This window comes from Nomascus leucogenys, chromosome 13 (genome assembly GCF_006542625.1).
Source record: "Nomascus leucogenys isolate Asia chromosome 13, Asia_NLE_v1, whole genome shotgun sequence".
NCBI classification, from domain to species: Eukaryota; Metazoa; Chordata; class Mammalia; order Primates; family Hylobatidae; genus Nomascus; species Nomascus leucogenys.
The window spans coordinates 14,248,634-14,266,620 of record NC_044393.1 but is presented as its reverse complement, the minus strand read 5'-3'; the positions used below and the strand labels follow the sequence as shown (position 1 = coordinate 14,266,620).

Genomic DNA, 17,987 nt, shown 5'->3' with positions numbered 1-17,987 from the left:
AGATATGTTAATAATATAGAAAATGAAATTGTTATTGTTTCATCCCTCCAAAGATGGTTATATTCTAGAAACACCTTTCATAGTGGCACTTAATAATCAAATCTGGAAGCATGGTGCTATGGTTTGGGCATTTGTCTCCCCAAACCTCATGTTGAAATTTGATTCCCATGTTGGAAGTGTTTGGGTCATGGGGGTGGACCCTCATGGCTAGACTGATGCCCTTGCTGGGGGAGGGAGGTGAATGAGTTGTTGCTCTGTTTGTTCCCTATACAGCTGGTTGTTAAAAACAGCCTGATCCCATCCCCGCCCCTCCTTTCTTCCTCTCTTGCCATGGATCTCTGCATACTCTGGCTCCCCTTCTCTTCCCCCATGAGTGGAAGCAGCCTAAGGTTCTTCTCAGATACCCAGTCTTGAACTTTTCCAGACAGCAGAATCATGAGCCAAATAAATGTTTTTCCTTTGTAAATTACCCAGCCTCAGGTATTCTTTTGTAGCAAGACACACGGTAAGGGGCTGTCTTTGTAGCCAAGTCTCAAGTCGAAAGAGCATCCAGTGTGGACTGTTTTATCACATCAGACTTTGGAAAATGGCAGAGTTGTCTGTGATAAGCAGAAAGAAGGCAGAGCTATTTTAACCATATATAAGATTTACTGTTCCTCTGAGTGGATTGTTTTAGGGCTTGCGGTTACCTTTTTCCTGGAGGATTCCAATTTGTGGAGTTGTTTTTGAAAGTCTGCAACCAGAATTGAAATTTTCTTTATTCAGATTAATTTTGTTTCTGTACTAAGGAATAAAAAACACTACTGTGTATGTGTGTTTGGAACTAGTTTGTTGTGCTGTTTCTTTACACTGATCACCTTTAAAATTCTTGTCTTGGCCAGGCGTGGTGGCTCATGCCTGTAATCCCAGCATTTTGGGAAGCTGAGGTGGGAGGATTGCTTGAGGCTAGGAGTTTGAGAACAGCCTGGGCAACACAGCGGGACCCTGTATCTTAAAAAAAAAAAAAAAAAAAAATTAGCCCGGCATGGTAGCACGTACATGTAGTCCCAGCTACTCAGGAGGCTGAAGTGAGAGGATCAGTTGAGCCCGGGAGGTTGAGGCTGCAGGGAGCTGTGAGTGCACCACTGCACTTCAGCCTGGGCAACAGAGCAAGAGTCTGTCTCAAAATAGTAATAATAATAATAATGATAAAAATAATAAAATGCAGTTTCATTTTTTTTTTTGGTGGGGGAATCTCTCATTCTGCTTGATTTTATTATCAGGTAGTTATTTAAACATTATATGTTTCCTCTAGGCCAGGCCCTGAGAGAATAATTATTTTGGCTCTTTATTGATTAATTTATTTCTTAATTACACAAATTCCATGCCTCTTACGATACCCATTTTCTATTTACAGGAAGAAGAAATGTTTCGTCCAAACATGTTTTTCCTCCTCCTGCTTCCCCCTATTATCTTTGAGTCTGGATATTCATTACACAAGGTGAGACTCAGGCACACATTGGTGCTTTGGTCTGGACAGTTTCTCATGTTTGTAAGGCAAGTTCCCTAAAAGCTTGGGTGTTAATTTAGCAGCAGCAGCAGCTCTGCTCCTTCCTGGTTGTGCTCAGTGGAAGCTGGACTGCAGTGCCTGACTTCTGGAGAGGAGCAGACATGATCGATTGGCCGCTTTAATGGTTTCAGGCAGTGTGGCTCACTGAGCCAGTGTTTGCCATAAATGGGTGCTTTGCCCAGGAAGATGGCTGTAGTGATGTTAAGTGGCTCACAGATGATGCATTGACTCGTCTTCCTAGACACAGACTGATAGATGTAAAGAGGATAGACTGTGTCCTGGGATGACGGGGACATGTGCCTCAGGACGTTTGTTTCTTTCAGCTCCCCCAATGGGGCCTTCTAACCTTCTCAGGCCCATCCATCCTTCCATGTCTCCCTCTCAGTGCCCTCCCCTGGCCTCAGACACCAGCTTGATATTCTCCTTCATCCCTCAACCTCTATCGCTCCTCACCCACTCCCTGGTGCAGCTTCTCCTTTCCAGGCTGGAGCGCCATCCTTCCCTGCCTGGACCCACAGTTGCCTGCCCATTCTTGCCTCCCTGCCTTGGCGAGCAGTGGCACTGGCCCCTACCCACTTCTCTGCTTTGGCTTGGCCTTGATGGCCATTGCCTTGCAACTCCCAGTGTGAGGTGGTTTTTTTTTTTTTTTTGAGATGGAGTCTCACTCTGTCACCCAGGCTGGAGTGCGGTGGCATGATCTCGGCTCACTGCAACCTCCACCTTGTGGGTTCAAGTGATTCTTCTGCCTCAGCCTCCTGAGTAGCTGGGATTACAGGCACATGCCACCACCATGCCCGGCTAATTTTTGTTGTTTTAGTAGAGACGGGGTTTTACCATGTTGGCCAGGCTGGTCTTAAACTCCTGACCTCAGGTGATCCGCCCACCTTGGCCTCCCAAAGTACTGGGATCACAGGTGTGAGCCACCACACTCGTCCCCTAGTGTGGGTCTTTCTGCCTGAGCAGGAGCTTCTCACTTTTAAGCCTGCTTGTGTGCATGCATGGTTTTTTCCTTGTCTGTGAGTTTTCTTTAAACATAAATGTATTTAAGTTTTAAAATTAAGTGATTCAATTTAAAATACTAGTATTAATAATACAGCAGCTATTTTGTGAATGTGATTTTTAAAAAAACTGTGAAGATTGGAAAGTTTAGGCCAGCCCTTGGAGAGAGGAAAGCCAGAGATACAACACAGATCTAATCATGTGCTGCCCCCTACAGGTTTCTTTTTGGTAAAGTAGAAACCAAAAACCCCAAAACCCTACCTCCCAGGGTGCTTTGAGAGTCACACTAGATGAAAGAACGTAGGCAAAGCACCACCCACCACACTAAATAAATGGAGTGCTGCTGCTTGTTATTAATGATAAAAATGTTATTTATTATTAATAACAATATTACCACCAGTAGTAGTAATAATAATTTATTAAACTTAATATGTTCGGGCCCAGTGGCTCATGCCTATAATGCCAGCACTTTGAGAGGCCGAGGTGGGTGGATCACTTGAGGCCAGGAGTTCAAGACCAGTCTGGCCAACATGGCGAAACCCCATCTCTACTAAAAATACAAAAATTAGCCGGTCGTGGTGGTGCGTGCCTGTAATCCCAGCTACTCTGGAGGCTGAAGCATGAGAATCATGAGAATAGCTTGAACTCGGGAGGTGGAGCTTGCAGTGAGCTGAGATCACACCACTGCATTCCAGCCTGGGTGATAGAGGGAGACTTTGTCTCAAAAATAAATAAATAAAAATAAACTTAATTTGTTGTTGACATGGTATAAAATAAATAAATATTTTTTAAAAATGAGTTAGTTGTGTCCAGAAATTTTTGGTAAAAACATAGAAATTAAGTCTTTAATTTTCCTGTACTAAAACAAAAGCATATTAAGATGTTCAACCCGGATGTTTTTTTAAAGTTACTATTTTATTGTGCATCTATCCAAAGAAAAAGTGAAAAGGAAGTTTAATGTAAAAAATATTCCCAAGTCTTACAAACTGTTATTGACATCAGATAATTTTTAACAAGGAAACATAAGTTGAAGGTCACCATGTCTTTCCTTCTTTCACTTTGTAAACAAATCTTAACTGTAAGCAGATATGAAAATATTTCAAAACATGCTGAGGAAATTGACTTGATTTTGACTTAAAAACATGACATTTTGAGTATTAGAGCATGTAAAGTTTTTATTTTCTGTTTTTTTTTAGAGGGAAGGGAGAGAAACTTGTTCAAAATTTGAGGAAAGTAATAGTTTTTTAGAAAAACATTTTGTTGAGGATGACTTTCCAGCAGAAAATGTGACAATTTATATGAAAGGGACTGATAGGATTATGAAATGCTAATTCTGAAACTTCTGTCCACTTTCTACCCTCCCCCAAAGATGATAGGATGTAAAGTTTGAATATTTTATTTTAATACTGTGATATTTGCTAATGTAAATTTGGACTTAGAATACAGATTTCAGTAAGATTATTATCAGTTGATATGCATTAGCTAGGCAGCAACTGGTTCTTTGAATTGCAAATATTACACAAATCATAGGATGTTAATTGTGTCAGAGAGAAACAGATACATTTGCTTTATGTAACAGAGGAAAGTTCTTGTAGTATGGTAACTTTAATTTGGGTAAATGTTCAGGATCCAGATTAGTATATAAATTATATCCACATTAGATCTCTGCAAACAGGTCAAAACTGATTAATCTGTTTTTTGTTTTTTTTGTTTGTTTGTTTTTTTGAGACGGAGTTTCTCTCGCTCTTGTTGCCCAGGCTGGAGTGCAATGATGCGATCTCGACACACTGCAACCTTGGCCTCCTGGGTTCAAGCGATTCTCCTGCCTCAGCCTCCCGAGTAGCTGGGATTACAGGCGCCCATAACCACACCGGCTAATTTTGTATTTTTAGTAGAGATGGGGTTTCTCCATGTTGGTCAGGTTGGTCTCGAACTCCTGACCTTAGGTGATCCACCCGCCTTGGCCTCCCAAAGTGCTGGGATTACAGGCTTGAGCCACCGGGCCCAACCTAATCTGTTTTGAAATAACAAAAGAAAACAGCGATTTGCGAAGAGCAACTCATAGATTGAAAGCCCTTTGTTTTGAAAAACCAAATCATTGTGTTTTAAAATTCTTTGTGCAGTAAAGATGGATATGCCAAACAAAGGAATTGAATGTCAGATTATAGGCAGCCAAGTCAAAATTGCTGCTTCTAGGAGGTAGGCTTAGTGGGGCAGTCAGTGTTCAGCTGAGGACACCTTTTCACAAGTGGGCTTTAAAATAGCAGGTCCTGATGTCCCTGGTTTGGCGATTTCTGAGCTAAAAACAAGATTCTTGTTCACACCCACAATCGGGGGTGATCAAAGCCTCTTGGTAGCTCCTAAGTGGAGTTCATAGGATTATAATAAATAACTTAATTTCCTTAATTTTATGGAAATTTGAAAGATGCTACCATGCTGCTTGGACTTGAATATTTTATCTCAAATGCTGTGAAGTATAGATAGAAACATTTTATCTGACATAGTTAATGATGATACTAATAGAGTGAAGTAAAATTGTTTAAAAGACCTGGCCAGGAAAAAGGAGTATCTGATAGTGTATCTTGGTATCCTAATAGTGTCTTTGGACGTGAAACACAGTTAATTCCTTCAGTGCCTGTCTGTTGAGCATCCTCCAACTGACGGGCATTATGTCAGGGACTGTGTTGTGTGAAAGCAGATGTGGTCATTGCCCAGAATGAGCCTGCAGCCTCATGGGAAAGTAAGACATCAGTTACATAAATAAGTGCAAAATTGCAGTCTTATCAACCGCTACAAGAGAGGGTGACGGTGCACTGAGAGCATAAACTAGGATCTGGGAAGAGTTGAAATGTCCTCAGATCTCGGGATGATGAAAGCTTAACAGGCAAAGAGGGAGTACAACCTGCTCGAAGCCACCAGTGGGACTGGAACCCAGAGAACAAAGACGAGCATCGTGCCAGATGAGCCCAGGGGCCTCCCCAGGAGTCGAGTCATTCAGGGTGGGGGCTAGCTGCATTTTAAATGGAAGTAGGGGTCCAGGTGAAGGCAGCACAATCAGATTTGTCTTTTGGGAAGATCATTCTGGAAAGACTGGAGAGTGGAGGGAAAGGGGCCCGGAGGGGTTGAGGAGACTTGTGCGAAGCTATGCAGTGTTCCAGATGAAAGATGATTTGAGTGACGGGACACTGCAGTAAGTGTGGGGGTGCAGGAAGACTCCCAGGCTCCCAGCTTGCCACACACGACAGGCAGTGGTGCCTTTTACAGAGAATCAAGTCTGCACGGAGGGCCAGGTGTGTGGGCCATGCCTTCACTGACAGGAGTGGCTTTTCTAATCATTTCCCTGACTTCTGCTCTTTCAAACAGGGTAACTTCTTTCAAAATATTGGTTCCATCACCCTGTTTGCTGTTTTTGGGACGGCAATCTCCGCTTTTGTAGTAGGTGGAGGAATTTATTTTCTGGGTCAGGTAAGAAAATATCTTTGAAACACTTTGAAAGTCTTACATTCTTAGAGCTAGTGCAGGGAGGTGGGAAGGTGAAGTGGAGCCACTTTGTGGGACCTGGGTTTCACCCTTAGGGTAAATTCCTTCTGGAAGGAAATCCTAGCTTCACATGAGGCACAGTAGAGGCATGCTAAATTGTTTCAAAGTGTCCTCCAAGACTTTTGGTATCGGAATTGAGTAAATCTTTTCCATAATCCCCCCAAAGTATTTGATTTTATTTGCAAACCAATACTGTCTTAAATTAGAATACCTAAAAATGAAACCAAATATATGCCATCAAGAACTTCAAACAGTTGTGTTGTCAGGTAGACTGAATTGGGGTTGAATGCTGTTTTTTGATAAAAATTTGCATTTAAAAAACCAAAGATGTGCTTTTCTGCTGGCATTGGAGAAATAATAAAATCAAAGGTGATTCTGAATCTGTTCACTCAATTCTAAGCTGTCTACCTGTAGAATTATATACTCTGGATTTTCTGCAATTGCTAAACCACTTCCCAGTGGCATCAGTTGGGTGGTCTCTACTTTAGACTTCAAATTAATTCAAATTAATTTAGACCAAACATCCCTAGGAAGGTAGTATCTGTAGTTTTGTATTATGCATGTCCATGCATGTCACATTCTTTTCCTTTATTGTCAGTTGCAGAAAGTTTGCCTGTCCCAGTTCTGAAAATTAAGTTGAGGGTCAGGTATCTGGATGATGGGCAGATTTCTTTAACACGTTAGCTGCTTTCTTCTCTCGATAGCCAAAGCCCATTTCATCAGATTTTCACCTATATTGCAGCTTTGATGGCACCAGAATAAATCTGTCTGTCATGCAGCTTTCTTCATTGCTCAGCTTCTAGTATCAAGGAAGAATAAACTTAAGGAAACTACAGTTAATTGGGCTTGAAGAATGTAGCATTCTTTTCCATACTCTCGTTGCATGCTGATGGAATGCATGTTTCAACTAAAACTTAGGAGCCTTCTTTATTTTTCAAGTGGTTTGGGAACTGAAGATTAATGTCCTTATTAGTTTTAATAAAGCACTAATGGACATTTAAATCTTCTTGGCTGTTCTCCAGGGTTTTTTTTTTGTGTGTCTGTGTGTTTGTGTGTTTTATTTTACAGGCTGATGTAATCTCTAAACTCAACATGACAGACAGGTAAATCCTTCATACTGTAACACCCATGCGACTGCTTTTCAGACAGGGGAAATGTTTCTCCACATTGCTTCCTGGGTGTGGTACTGTTCTATTCTCTCTCTGTGTATTTATTTTTGGTAAGGATTTCTGCCATAGAATTTTACTCTGAGTTAATTTGTATCTCTGAAATGAATCAAAACTATCCTAAACACTTTTGAAGATCCCTAGTTGGGCATTGCTGATTGGAATGATTTAGTTTAAGCTTGGGAGGGAGTAACTCTGCTCAGCAAACTGCCCTGCCCATGTGCACACATACACTGTACCATTGTCTTATTATTTCCAAGACTTTTCAGTCGCCGTAACAAAAAGTTGTCTTCTTGACAGATTAGAGATGGAGAGGGGGAGTGATGGAGAAACTTTCCTCTGGGATTCCCACCAAGCCTGCTGTGGGGGAAGCAGGGCCAAGACCTCTATTGTGGATATTGTAGAGAGCCCCTCCATCTGAAGCCACTCCCGTGAGCACTTCCCATGAGCCCCGTCCAGGAATTCCCAGAATTGCATAGTGAGAAGCAACCTCACTAGGTTGAGGCAGTTGTCTTTCAGAAGGTACCAGATCTAGTGCTGAAAAAGTGCCCATGCAGAGCATAGTCTGGGTTCCCCCCTCTGAGAGCAGACAGCCTTGCTCAGTGTGTCTGCGTTTGGTCTTGTGGCATGGCTGGGGAGCTGGGCAGCAGGGCCACATGTTCATCCCCAGATCCTTGCCATGGGGCCAGTCAGAGCTTTCAGGATTTAGCAGCAGTTTAGCAACTTGGGACTAGAATCTGGGAACGCTTTTCATGGGAACTGTGTCTCTGATAACAAATCCAATTCTATTTCTACCTCCACTCACCACCCACCCCAGCCCAGGACAATTTTGGAGCTTTTGTTGTAAGACAGTTTTGATACATAAACAAGTAGTCCTATTCCATGGGAGCCGGAAATAAAGCAGAACTGATGTCCTGTGTTTGGTAGGTATTTTGCAAATAAAAAGAAATGCCCAGTAAAGGAAGGTATCACAGTATTCAAACCTTACACTTGTTTTGGGGGCAGCTGGTTAGAGATACAGACAATGCTGGATAACTTCCTGTGAAGTTGAATTGAATCAGTGGTTGGGATGTTCAGGTGGAGGACAGGAAAAGAATTACCCTGTAGACACACTGACTTAGAGTGTTTTCCTCTCCGTGTGCAGAAGCTTCCTTTGCTGTTAGAAAGTGATGATCCCACGGATGGGGACTGCTCTGGGGTCGCAAACCCACACAGCCACAGGGCCTGGCAGAGCACTTAACAGAGGAAAGCTGGCCAGCTGTGAGTCTAGAGGTGGGGCAGCGGCCAGTGGGAGAACACACCCTGTATGAACGGACAGCCACTTCTCAGCACCAACTCATGATTACCATGTGGAAATCTGGGCCCAGAATTGGTGGCTATTTTAAATAATTTTTTTTCAAAAAGAGGCTAGGTTTCTAGATTTTTATAGGGAATTTTCCAGTTTTTCAATGTTGACAACTTGCTCAATTTTCCACAAACACCATGCAGACCAAACATGAGAGCTACAGACTTTTTGCAACCTCTGCACTGTAGAAAACGTAAAAATAACTTCGTTGCACACGTTTTGTTTTGTTCTAGTGACATCTTCCTGGAGAGAGATTTCACTCTTAGAGATCCTGAATTATTTCGCTGCCTTAGTTCATTTCTTTTTATTTTGTTAATGTTGCTATCTTTTGGGGTTATGGGATAAAGAAAATACATTTTTAAGTTGAACTTCTGGTGTTTAAAAGGCGAGGTCCTAAAGATGTGAAGTGGAACAGCTGACAGCCAGGTGAAATAACCATCTTTCCACACAGACCTCTCAATGAATCAGCAGTTTGTATTTCAGACTTTTCATCTTCACTGTCAGAAATACTCTGCCTCAATTTAGATTCCCAAGCAAACTAAATGTGTAACATGATTTATACAAAGCATTTCCCACAGCCTTTTGTTTGTTTTGTTTTTTTTCAGTTAATTTAGAAAGTTTATTTTGCCACGTTGAGGATGCATACCCGTGACAGCCTCAGGAGGTCCTGACGACATGTACCCAAGAGGGTCAGAGCACAGTTTGGTTTTATACATTTTAGGGACACATGAGACATCAATCAACTTATGTAAGATGGACGTTGCCCCAACCTTTTATTATGAAATAATTTAAATATACAGAAAAGGTGAAGCATTGTGCAGTGAATACCCATAAACAAATTTTTAAAATATAAAAAGTATATCCTGCAGGGGTAGGAGAGGCACAGGACAGGGAACTTGGGAGCCTGTGGTGGGCCTGCGCTTCACTGAGGCTGGAGTATAGTGGCATGATCACAGCTCTCTGTAGCCTCAAACTCCTGAGCTCAAGCTATCCTCCTGCCTCAGCCTCCCAAGTAGCTTGGACTACAGGTATGCGGCACCACTTCCAGCTAATTTTTGTGTGTGTGGAGATAGAGTTCTCTCTATATTGCCCAGGCTGGTCCTGAACTCCTGAGCTCAAGCCATCCTCCCACCTCAGCCTCCTAAAGTGTTGGGATTACAGGCGTGAGCCACTGTGCCCGGCTCAGGATACACTTTTTAGACATCATCCTCCTTCCTTCACGGCCTCTGGTGATGTGGCTGTGGTTGATGAGAGTGAGAATAAAAGAACGACCAGAAGCTCTGTCTGGGAGTTGTGGTGCAAGGGCCTGGGGACCAGCTACCAACAAAACAGGATCTCCCAGATGGGCAGTTGTTTAGTGGAGTTACCTTCCCTTTCCTCCTTCCCTTTCTTCTTCCCACCTGCCTGCCTGCTTGCCTTCTTCAAGTGTCTCTGGGCCATGCCCAGTACAGACCCTGGGAATTCACCCATGACGAAAATTCAGCATCCACTCCCTTGGAGCTCACAGGCCTGTGATGACCTCTGTGAGGACAGGCGAAGTCTGGGAACTGAATCCTCAGCCTGGGATCCGGAGGCACTCTGAGTTAATGCGCATGAATCACATTCATAGGCAGCTACCATGGAAACCAGAGGCCAAATGACTGACGTCTGAAGAGACCTGTACCTGATAAGGCAGCCAGGCATTTCCTCAGTCAGCTCTCCTCTCCCTGACCCTGCAGCCAAAAGATCACCCATCGAAGGCTGCTCAGCCAAGCATCCTTTTCCCCTTAGACCCAGGCTTGGTGAGGGTGGGAAGCTCAGGGCAGTTGTCTCTGGCTAATGACTGACACAGGCTGGCCACTGGGGCTCCATGTTTTGGCTGGTGTTGTGGAAGGGGGCAGACCCACCATTCTGCTGCCCTGGAAAGAAAGTTGCACCAGGCATGGCACAGAGGCTTGTGGGAAAATCACCAAAGGGCAGGGAGAGTGAATTGTCCAGGCTCATGTGGCCCACGAGGCCCCTTGAGGGAGCTGGTCCTGCCTCCCTCGCCAGCTTCTTATGGCTCCTGTCACTCACCCCACCCCCACCACCACATAACCTTCCTTCTGTTCCTCAGGCAGCAGGCTTGCTCCCACTGCAGGAGTCGCTTGCTGTCACCTCTGCCTGCAGCTCTTGGCCTGGCCAGCTGCTGCTTAACATGTAGGTTCTTGCTTACATGTGTCATCCCTTCAGAGAGGCTTCTCCAGACCGCCCCATCTAAGTGGCTCCCACACCCACACCCACACCCCACCTTCCCACGTCACCTCAATTGATTTCCTGGGTCACACATGCTGTTGTCTGAATTTGCCTTCATCTCTGGGTATTGCTGTATCTACTGTTGGGGGTAGGAGCACCAATTCTGGGCAGATAGCCTGGCTCTGCTACTTGTTAGCTGAGTGACCTTGGACAAGTTACTTCATCATCCCATTGTCCCTCGGTTTTCTCCTCTGTCATCAAGGCAGTAGTAGTAGTCTCATACAGTCACTGTCTGGATTGTTGAGTCACCGTATGTGAAGTGCTTACAACAGTGCCGGCTGTGGTATGTTTCAAGCCATGCCTGAAACATGTTAGACAATTAGCACATATCTGCTGGGGGTGTAAGATCTTCACGGGGACTGTCAGTGAGGTCACTGGCCCAGTTGGGAGATGGCCTCAGTGTTTCGGCTGTCCACGCCACTCACCCCAAAGCACACTGGGGTTGCTGCTGGTTTTTGACGCTTTCTTAGATCTTGCAAATCTTCAGTGCAGGCTGGGGTTGGTCACAGACAGCACTCCAAGGGGCTGGTGGGCAAGGGGCAGAGCAGAGGTCAGATGCAGGAGCTTATGGGCTGTTTGGCTCCAGCTGCTCTGACCCCTGGAACTGGGCGGTGTATAATAAATATAACTGGGCAAAAGTCTCCCTTCCATCATTGGTCAAAGTCAAGTCTCCATGCTGACAGTAGAAAACCAGGCCATTCCTAACTCAATTTAGAGTGGACCTTTCACACTGCACCCACAATGTCAACAGCAGATAAGTGGGGAAAAAATACGCTACCTTCTTTAGTTACTTCAGCTCTAGTGTGTAGTATTGCTTTCTGTTAAATGTGGCCTTTGACTTTAATGCTTTAATATGTGGACCAAGTGACACACGTTACAGAATCTCCCCTTCCGTCTGTCTCTTACAGTTTTGCATTTGGCTCCCTAATATCTGCTGTCGATCCAGTGGCCACTATTGCTATTTTCAATGCACTTCATGTGGACCCCGTGCTCAACATGCTGGTCTTTGGAGAAAGTATTCTCAACGATGCAGTCTCCATTGTTCTGACCAAGTAAGTACGGGGGCAGAGAACAGACTTTTTTCATGTGACAGAACTAAAGGTCCTTGTAACAAAGGGGCAGATATTTCCACACAGCGTGTGTACAGTTGCTTGTCCTCTAGGTGATCAGTTCACCCACTGTCTTTCTCTGTATTTCTGTCCTGACAAGCCTTGATGTGCTGCAAGAATATGGTCAGGTTCCAGGGGTGGTTAAAAGAGGAGAGTCCACCTTTTTTTTTGAGACAGGGTCTCGCTCCATCACCCAAGCTGGAGTGCAGTGGCTCCATCACAGCTCACCGCAGCCTCAACCTCCTGGGTTCAAGTGATCCTCCCACCTCAGCCTCTCAAGTAGCTGGGACTTACAGGCACGTGCCATCACGCCCAGCTAATTTTTTAAAAAGTTTTTGTAGAGACGGGCTTTCGCCATGTTGCCCAGGCTAGTCTTGAACCCCTGGGCTCAAGCAATTTGCCCACCTCAGCCTCCCAAAGTGCTAGGATTACAGGTGTAAGCCATTGCTCCTGCTTTGCCCACCTTTTTTGACCTACCTTTTAGTGGTTTCTGAGCCCAGCTTGTCAGCATCACTGAGGGTGCTTATTAAGCGTGACATTCCTAGGTCCCACCCTCAGAGCTGCTGATTCATTTGGTCTGGGGTGAGTCCCAAGACCATGGGTTTTTAATAAGTTCCCCCGATATGATGAAGCGGGCTGTTGAGGGGTCAGTGTTTGGGCAACATTATTGGAGACAAAAGCAATAGACAGAGGCCCCACTAGCTGATGCATGTCACCTTCCTTTTCACAGCTTTAAAATAAGATAGGAATGCTGATAGGCACCCTGCCTTAAGATGCTATTGTGTAAACGCTACTTTGGAAACTACAATTTGTTTTCAAATATTTGTTGGTATAACTGCCCTAATTGATGGGATCTGAGAAGTTAAAGATGAATAATAAAATGTCAAGAAGTCATTGGGGGCCAGGCGCAGTGGCTCAGTCCTGTAATCCCAGCACTTTGGAAGGCCGAGGCGGGTAGATCACCTGAGGTCAGGAGTTCAAGACCAGCCTGGCCAACATGGTGAAACCCTGTCTCTACTAAAAATACAAAAATTAGCTGGGCATGGTGGCGGGTGCGTGTAATCCCAGCTACTCCAGAGGCTGAGGCAGGAGAATCACTTGAACCCAGGAGGTGGAGGTTGCAGCAAGCGGAGATCACACCACTGGATTCCAGCCTGGTGACAGAGCGAGACTTCATCTCAAAAAATAAAAAATAAAAATAAAAAATTTAGCTGAGTGTCATATCACGTGCCTGTATTCCTAGCTTAGGGATGCAGTGAGCTATGATAGAGCCATTGCACTCCAACCTGGGCAACAGAGCGAGACCCTGTCTCAAAAACAAAACAAAACAAAATCATTGGGAAAAGGAAATGCATTTAAGACAATCTCGAATATATTTTTCTGATGCAGGGATATTTCCTTGAACTCTGCATTTTATGGTGGTCATTAACAGGCAGGCAAGAAACCCAAAGAATTTTGCCAAAACATGGATGTTTGAGACCAGTCTGGACAACATAGCAAGACCCCATTCTCCCACCTCCCCACAAAAAACTCCAAAGCAAGTGGAGAAAAGAGCCCTGGATAATGTATCAAAAATGAGCTAAGAGAGTGTTAGAGGCCAGTCTGTGTTCTGTTAGATAATAGAATTTCCATTTACCTGAATACTGACTTACTGCCTTTGCTAAAGCATAACCACTCTGTGGTAGCTGGCATTTTCTTAGAATTTTTTTTATAGACTATATTCAGAATTCTTATGTTAGAATAAAATGCCTCAGCCTAGGACTAGATTTGAGGACTGAATAGTTAAATAAGGTACCACAGGGCTGGGTGCGGTGGCTCACGCCTGTAAGCCCATCACTTTGGGAGGCTGAGGCGGATGGATCACTTGAGGCCAGGAGTTCAAGACCAGCCTGGCCAACATGGTGAAACCCCATATCTACTAAAAATACAAAAATTAGCCAGGTGTGGTGGCACACGCCTGTAATCCCAGCTACTCAAGAGGCTGAGGCAGGAGAATCGCTTGAACCTGGGAGGCGGAGGTTGAAGTGAGCCAAACTCACACCACTGCATTCCAGCCTAGGCATCAGAGTGAGACTCTGTGTCAAAAAAACAAACAAACAAAAAAGATACTACGAGAAGAGCATCCAGCATCAGGTAATGTGACATCCTTTCCTTTTCTTTCCCTGCCCCTAGTTATTGTTGTCACCACATTTGCCCAGTTTTTGCCCTGTTTTTGCCCTTCCTTTGCAGGAGGTGCTTACCAAATACTGCCTGATGGCAAGAGGTGCTCAACAGGCCTTAAAAAAACAACCAAACTTAAAAGTATTTTTGTTATTCTAAATGTAGTACATATATTCTTATAAAATTTAGGAAATACACAAGCAAAAAAGAGAGAAATATCACACACATTGCTACTCCCTAGAGATAATTATGGTTGATAATTTGGTGTAAATATATATACATTTTATTTAAATAGGCTTATACCCCAAATATTGTGTTCTATTTTCCATTGAACACAGTTGATAAAACAGTCTTCTGGAACATCATTTTACTGGTTATGGAGTATTCCTTTTTCTGGGTTTACTATGATCTACTTAACCAATTTCCTACTATTGGCTTTTTCATGTTTCTCTTGGCAGAAATTTCTGTAGCTTTATTAGGATATTATCAAACATCATGCTGCAACACCTTTAAAAAATCCGATGGCATTATTTTTTCTTATTTAAGATCTACTCTGAAAGCTGCCTAGCGTTCTGGTTTTTACTTTTATCTCGTATCCTGGCTACACATATTGAACATTTGTGACAAGGAATTTTGCCTAACTTGGAGGTGACATCATGAGTTATTTTTATGCATTGGGAGCTAAACTCAATTGCTTTGTCTCTGATTTTTTTAAAGAAAAATAATTTTTCAGAGGTAGGATCTTTTCTGAGCTTTTCCAGTTCTCTCTATTATAAAAGCCAAAGATAGGAGACTTTTTCTATTTAAGATGGGAAATGATGGAGTCATTGTCGGTAGCCAGAGGTTCTTACTGGAAAAGTGCTTTGGAAACCCAAGATGGGGCCGAGCGTGGTGGCTCACGCCTGTAGTCCCAGCACTTTGGAAGGCCAAGGCTGGTGGATCACCTGAGGTCAGGAGTTTGAGACCAGCCTTGCCAACATGGTGAGACCCTGTATCTACTAAAAATACAAAAATTAGCCGGGCATGGTGGTAGGTCCCTGTAATCCCATCTATTTGGGAGGCTGAGGCAGGAGAATCACTTGAACCTGGGAGGTGGAGGTTGTAGTGAGCCGAGATCGCACCACTGCACTCCAGCCAGAGTAACAGAGCAAGACTCTGTCTCAAAAAAAAAAAAAAAAAACAAAGAAAAGAAACCCAAGATCACCTGTGGTAACAGTTCCCATGGTTGGATCTGTGGAGCATGCATGTATAGTCTCCAGGTTCCTCCTCCACCAGCAGCACTGCTACTGCTGAGACCACAGTTGGATCTGTGGAGCATGCATGTGTAGTTTCAGCCTCTTCCTCCACCAGCAGCACTGCCACTGCTGAGACCCAAGCTGGCTTGAGAATCAGCCTCACGAACTCTCCAGCCATGGCTGGTCATCTGCCATCAGCATTTGGTGAGGGACCTCTGTGTGCCAGACACTGCTGAGAGCCAGGTGGATTTGACAAACTGGGTCCATGATTGGCAAAATATGCCCATAGAGAAGTGAACATGGTGCCTTAAGCATGAGGGGGCTCAATGACCAGACCATGAAGGATATGAGGAAGGCTTCTCAGAAGGAATGTCTTGTGAGCCAGGCCTGGGAGGCTCATTTTCAGACAGAAGATAAAGAAAAGGGGCATGTCAGACTTATCCCCGCTTCCCCCCACCCTTTTTTTTTTTTTAGTACAAAAGACAAATATGCTCCTGGGAGCTGTTATCACCTTTCCTTGGTTATCAGAATCATATCTGGGTTTGAAGAGGTTCATAAACGATCATCTCCAAAGTGAGCTGACACATTTATCTTTGCAACTGAATATGTAAATAAATTACCCCCTTTTTGATGTTGTTACCTTCATGAATGCCAGAAAGCAAATGTCTTCTGTTTCTTCAGTAACTTGAATTCATTTTCAGCTTTGATTTTTTGCTATGATAGTGTATTCTTAAAGTCACTGCTGTAGAGGAAACCTTTTGTTTTCTCCAGCTACAGCTTAAGCTCGTGAAATGGACCCTGAAGCAATACTCTCTTTTATTCTTTAAGGTATGAGAAACATGACCTTAAGAAACAAAATGTAGAAAATTACCAGGCCAGAAGGAGTCCAAATTCTACTTTCATTACCTGGAGTTCAGAAACCATTGCCCCAGCCCTGGATCTGCTGTTAACCCTTTGTGTGACCTTACCCAGTGACTCACTCTTTTTGGGCCTCAGGCTACTCTGTATAAAAAGAAAGCAGTGAAACTAGCCTGGGTACCTGCCATGGTAGTGATGTGGGCTGAGGCTGGGCGCTGTATGTGTGTGGCCTGCAGATCCATTTTTGGGAACTGTGGGTGATCATGGCCTTCAAAAGCACTTTTCCAATATGAGCCCTTGTTGGCTGCCACATTCCTGAAGGTGGGATGTTAACCTGTGATCTGCTAGAAAGAAGGGGGATTGGGGAGATTGTGTGTTCAGATGAGTCTGCAAAGTTTTCACGTGAAGAAAGTTAGATTTCTTTTTTGCAAGACTTCTCAGACCTTTATTATGTTATTTTGGGCTGTGAATTTCCTCGAAAGGCGTTCTGAGGTTATTTGACCAAGTTACCCTTTTCATCTTATTCTGCTTTAAAATGATACCAATCCTGGGGCCTAGCATGGTGGCTCACATCTGTAATCCCAGCACTTTGGGAGGCCAAGGCAGGCGGATCACTTGAGGGTAGGAGTTCCATACCAGCCTGGCCAACATGGTGAAAACCCGTCTCTACTAAAAATACAAAAAAAAAATTAGCTGGGCACGGTGGTGCGCATCTGTAATCCCAGCTACTTGGGAGGCTGGGAGAATCGCTTGAACCCTGGAGACAGAGGTTGCAGTGAGCCCAGATCGCACCACTGCACTCCAGCCTGAGCAACAGAGCGAGACTCCATCTCAAAAATAATAATAATAATAAAACGATACCGATTCATGACATGGTGATTGATGAAGCTGAATATTACTGTTGACTATTCTTTGTTTCATTTACTGAGTCAACAAAAAGGTATTGACTGTCTTTTGTGTGCGAGGCTCTGCTTTAAGCCTCGGACATAAGGCAGCGAACAAGATGGACACAGGCTTCATCCTCATGGAATGAGGCACTATAGTTTCCCATTCTGTGAAGGAGAAGTCAGGCACTGTGACAACCTTTAAATGGGCAGGCCTGCGTGAAGGGATCAGGGCAGGTGTCCCTGAGGGAGTAGCACTGACCCTGGGTTCTGAGGGATGAATAAGGGAGTTAGCTGGGGCAGGGAAAGGTGAATGGTGACCACCTGGGAGGTGCCAGTGACAGTGTGGCCCAGATGTCTAGATTTGGGGAGGAGGAGGTAAGGCCAGAGAGGTATGGCAGGCAGGAGCCAGGTCAAACTAAGACTGGGCTTCCTGATGACGTCAGGAAACTGTGAGTTCTGAACAGGCTGGTAACCTGATCAGGTGTGCCTTTGAAAAGGATCAGTTAGGGCCTGTATTTCTAGCACTTTGGGATGTCCAGGCAGGTGAATCACTTGAGCCCAGGAGTTCGAGACCAGCCTGGGCAACATGGTGAAATCCCATCTCTACAGAAAATACAAAAACTAGCTGGGTGTGGTGATGTGTGTTTGTGGTCTCAGCTACTCTGGGGCTGAGGTGGGAGGATCACATGAGCCTTGGGAAGCAGAGGTTGCAGTGAGCTGAGATCACGCCACTGCACTTCTGCCTGGGTGACAGTGAGACCCTGTCTCAAAAACAAAAAAAAGGGGGATCATGTAGGCCACTGAGTGGAGAATGGGGTTGGCCTTAGGAAGACAAGGATGTCTAGAAGGAGATCAGTGAGGCATC

At 44.3% G+C, this 17,987-nt stretch overlaps 1 protein-coding gene across 4 annotated transcripts in view; it reads left to right on the top strand.

The window, feature by feature from the left end:
* Positions 1-17,987, top strand: part of SLC9A8 (solute carrier family 9 member A8) — a 77,309-nt gene that overhangs the window by 29,325 nt on the left and 29,997 nt on the right. For 3 of the 4 annotated variants that reach the window (XM_003252921.2, XM_030825239.1, XM_030825240.1), the window contains 4 exons: positions 1,397-1,480; positions 5,912-6,013; positions 7,157-7,191; positions 11,782-11,925. In XM_003252921.2, the coding sequence (XP_003252969.1) occupies positions 1,397-1,480; positions 5,912-6,013; positions 7,157-7,191; positions 11,782-11,925 (365 nt within the window). Of the gene's footprint in view, positions 1-1,396; positions 1,481-5,911; positions 6,015-7,109; positions 7,192-11,781; positions 11,926-17,987 lie in introns of all 4 variants that reach the window. The other variant, XM_004090081.2, reaches the window with a different exon arrangement.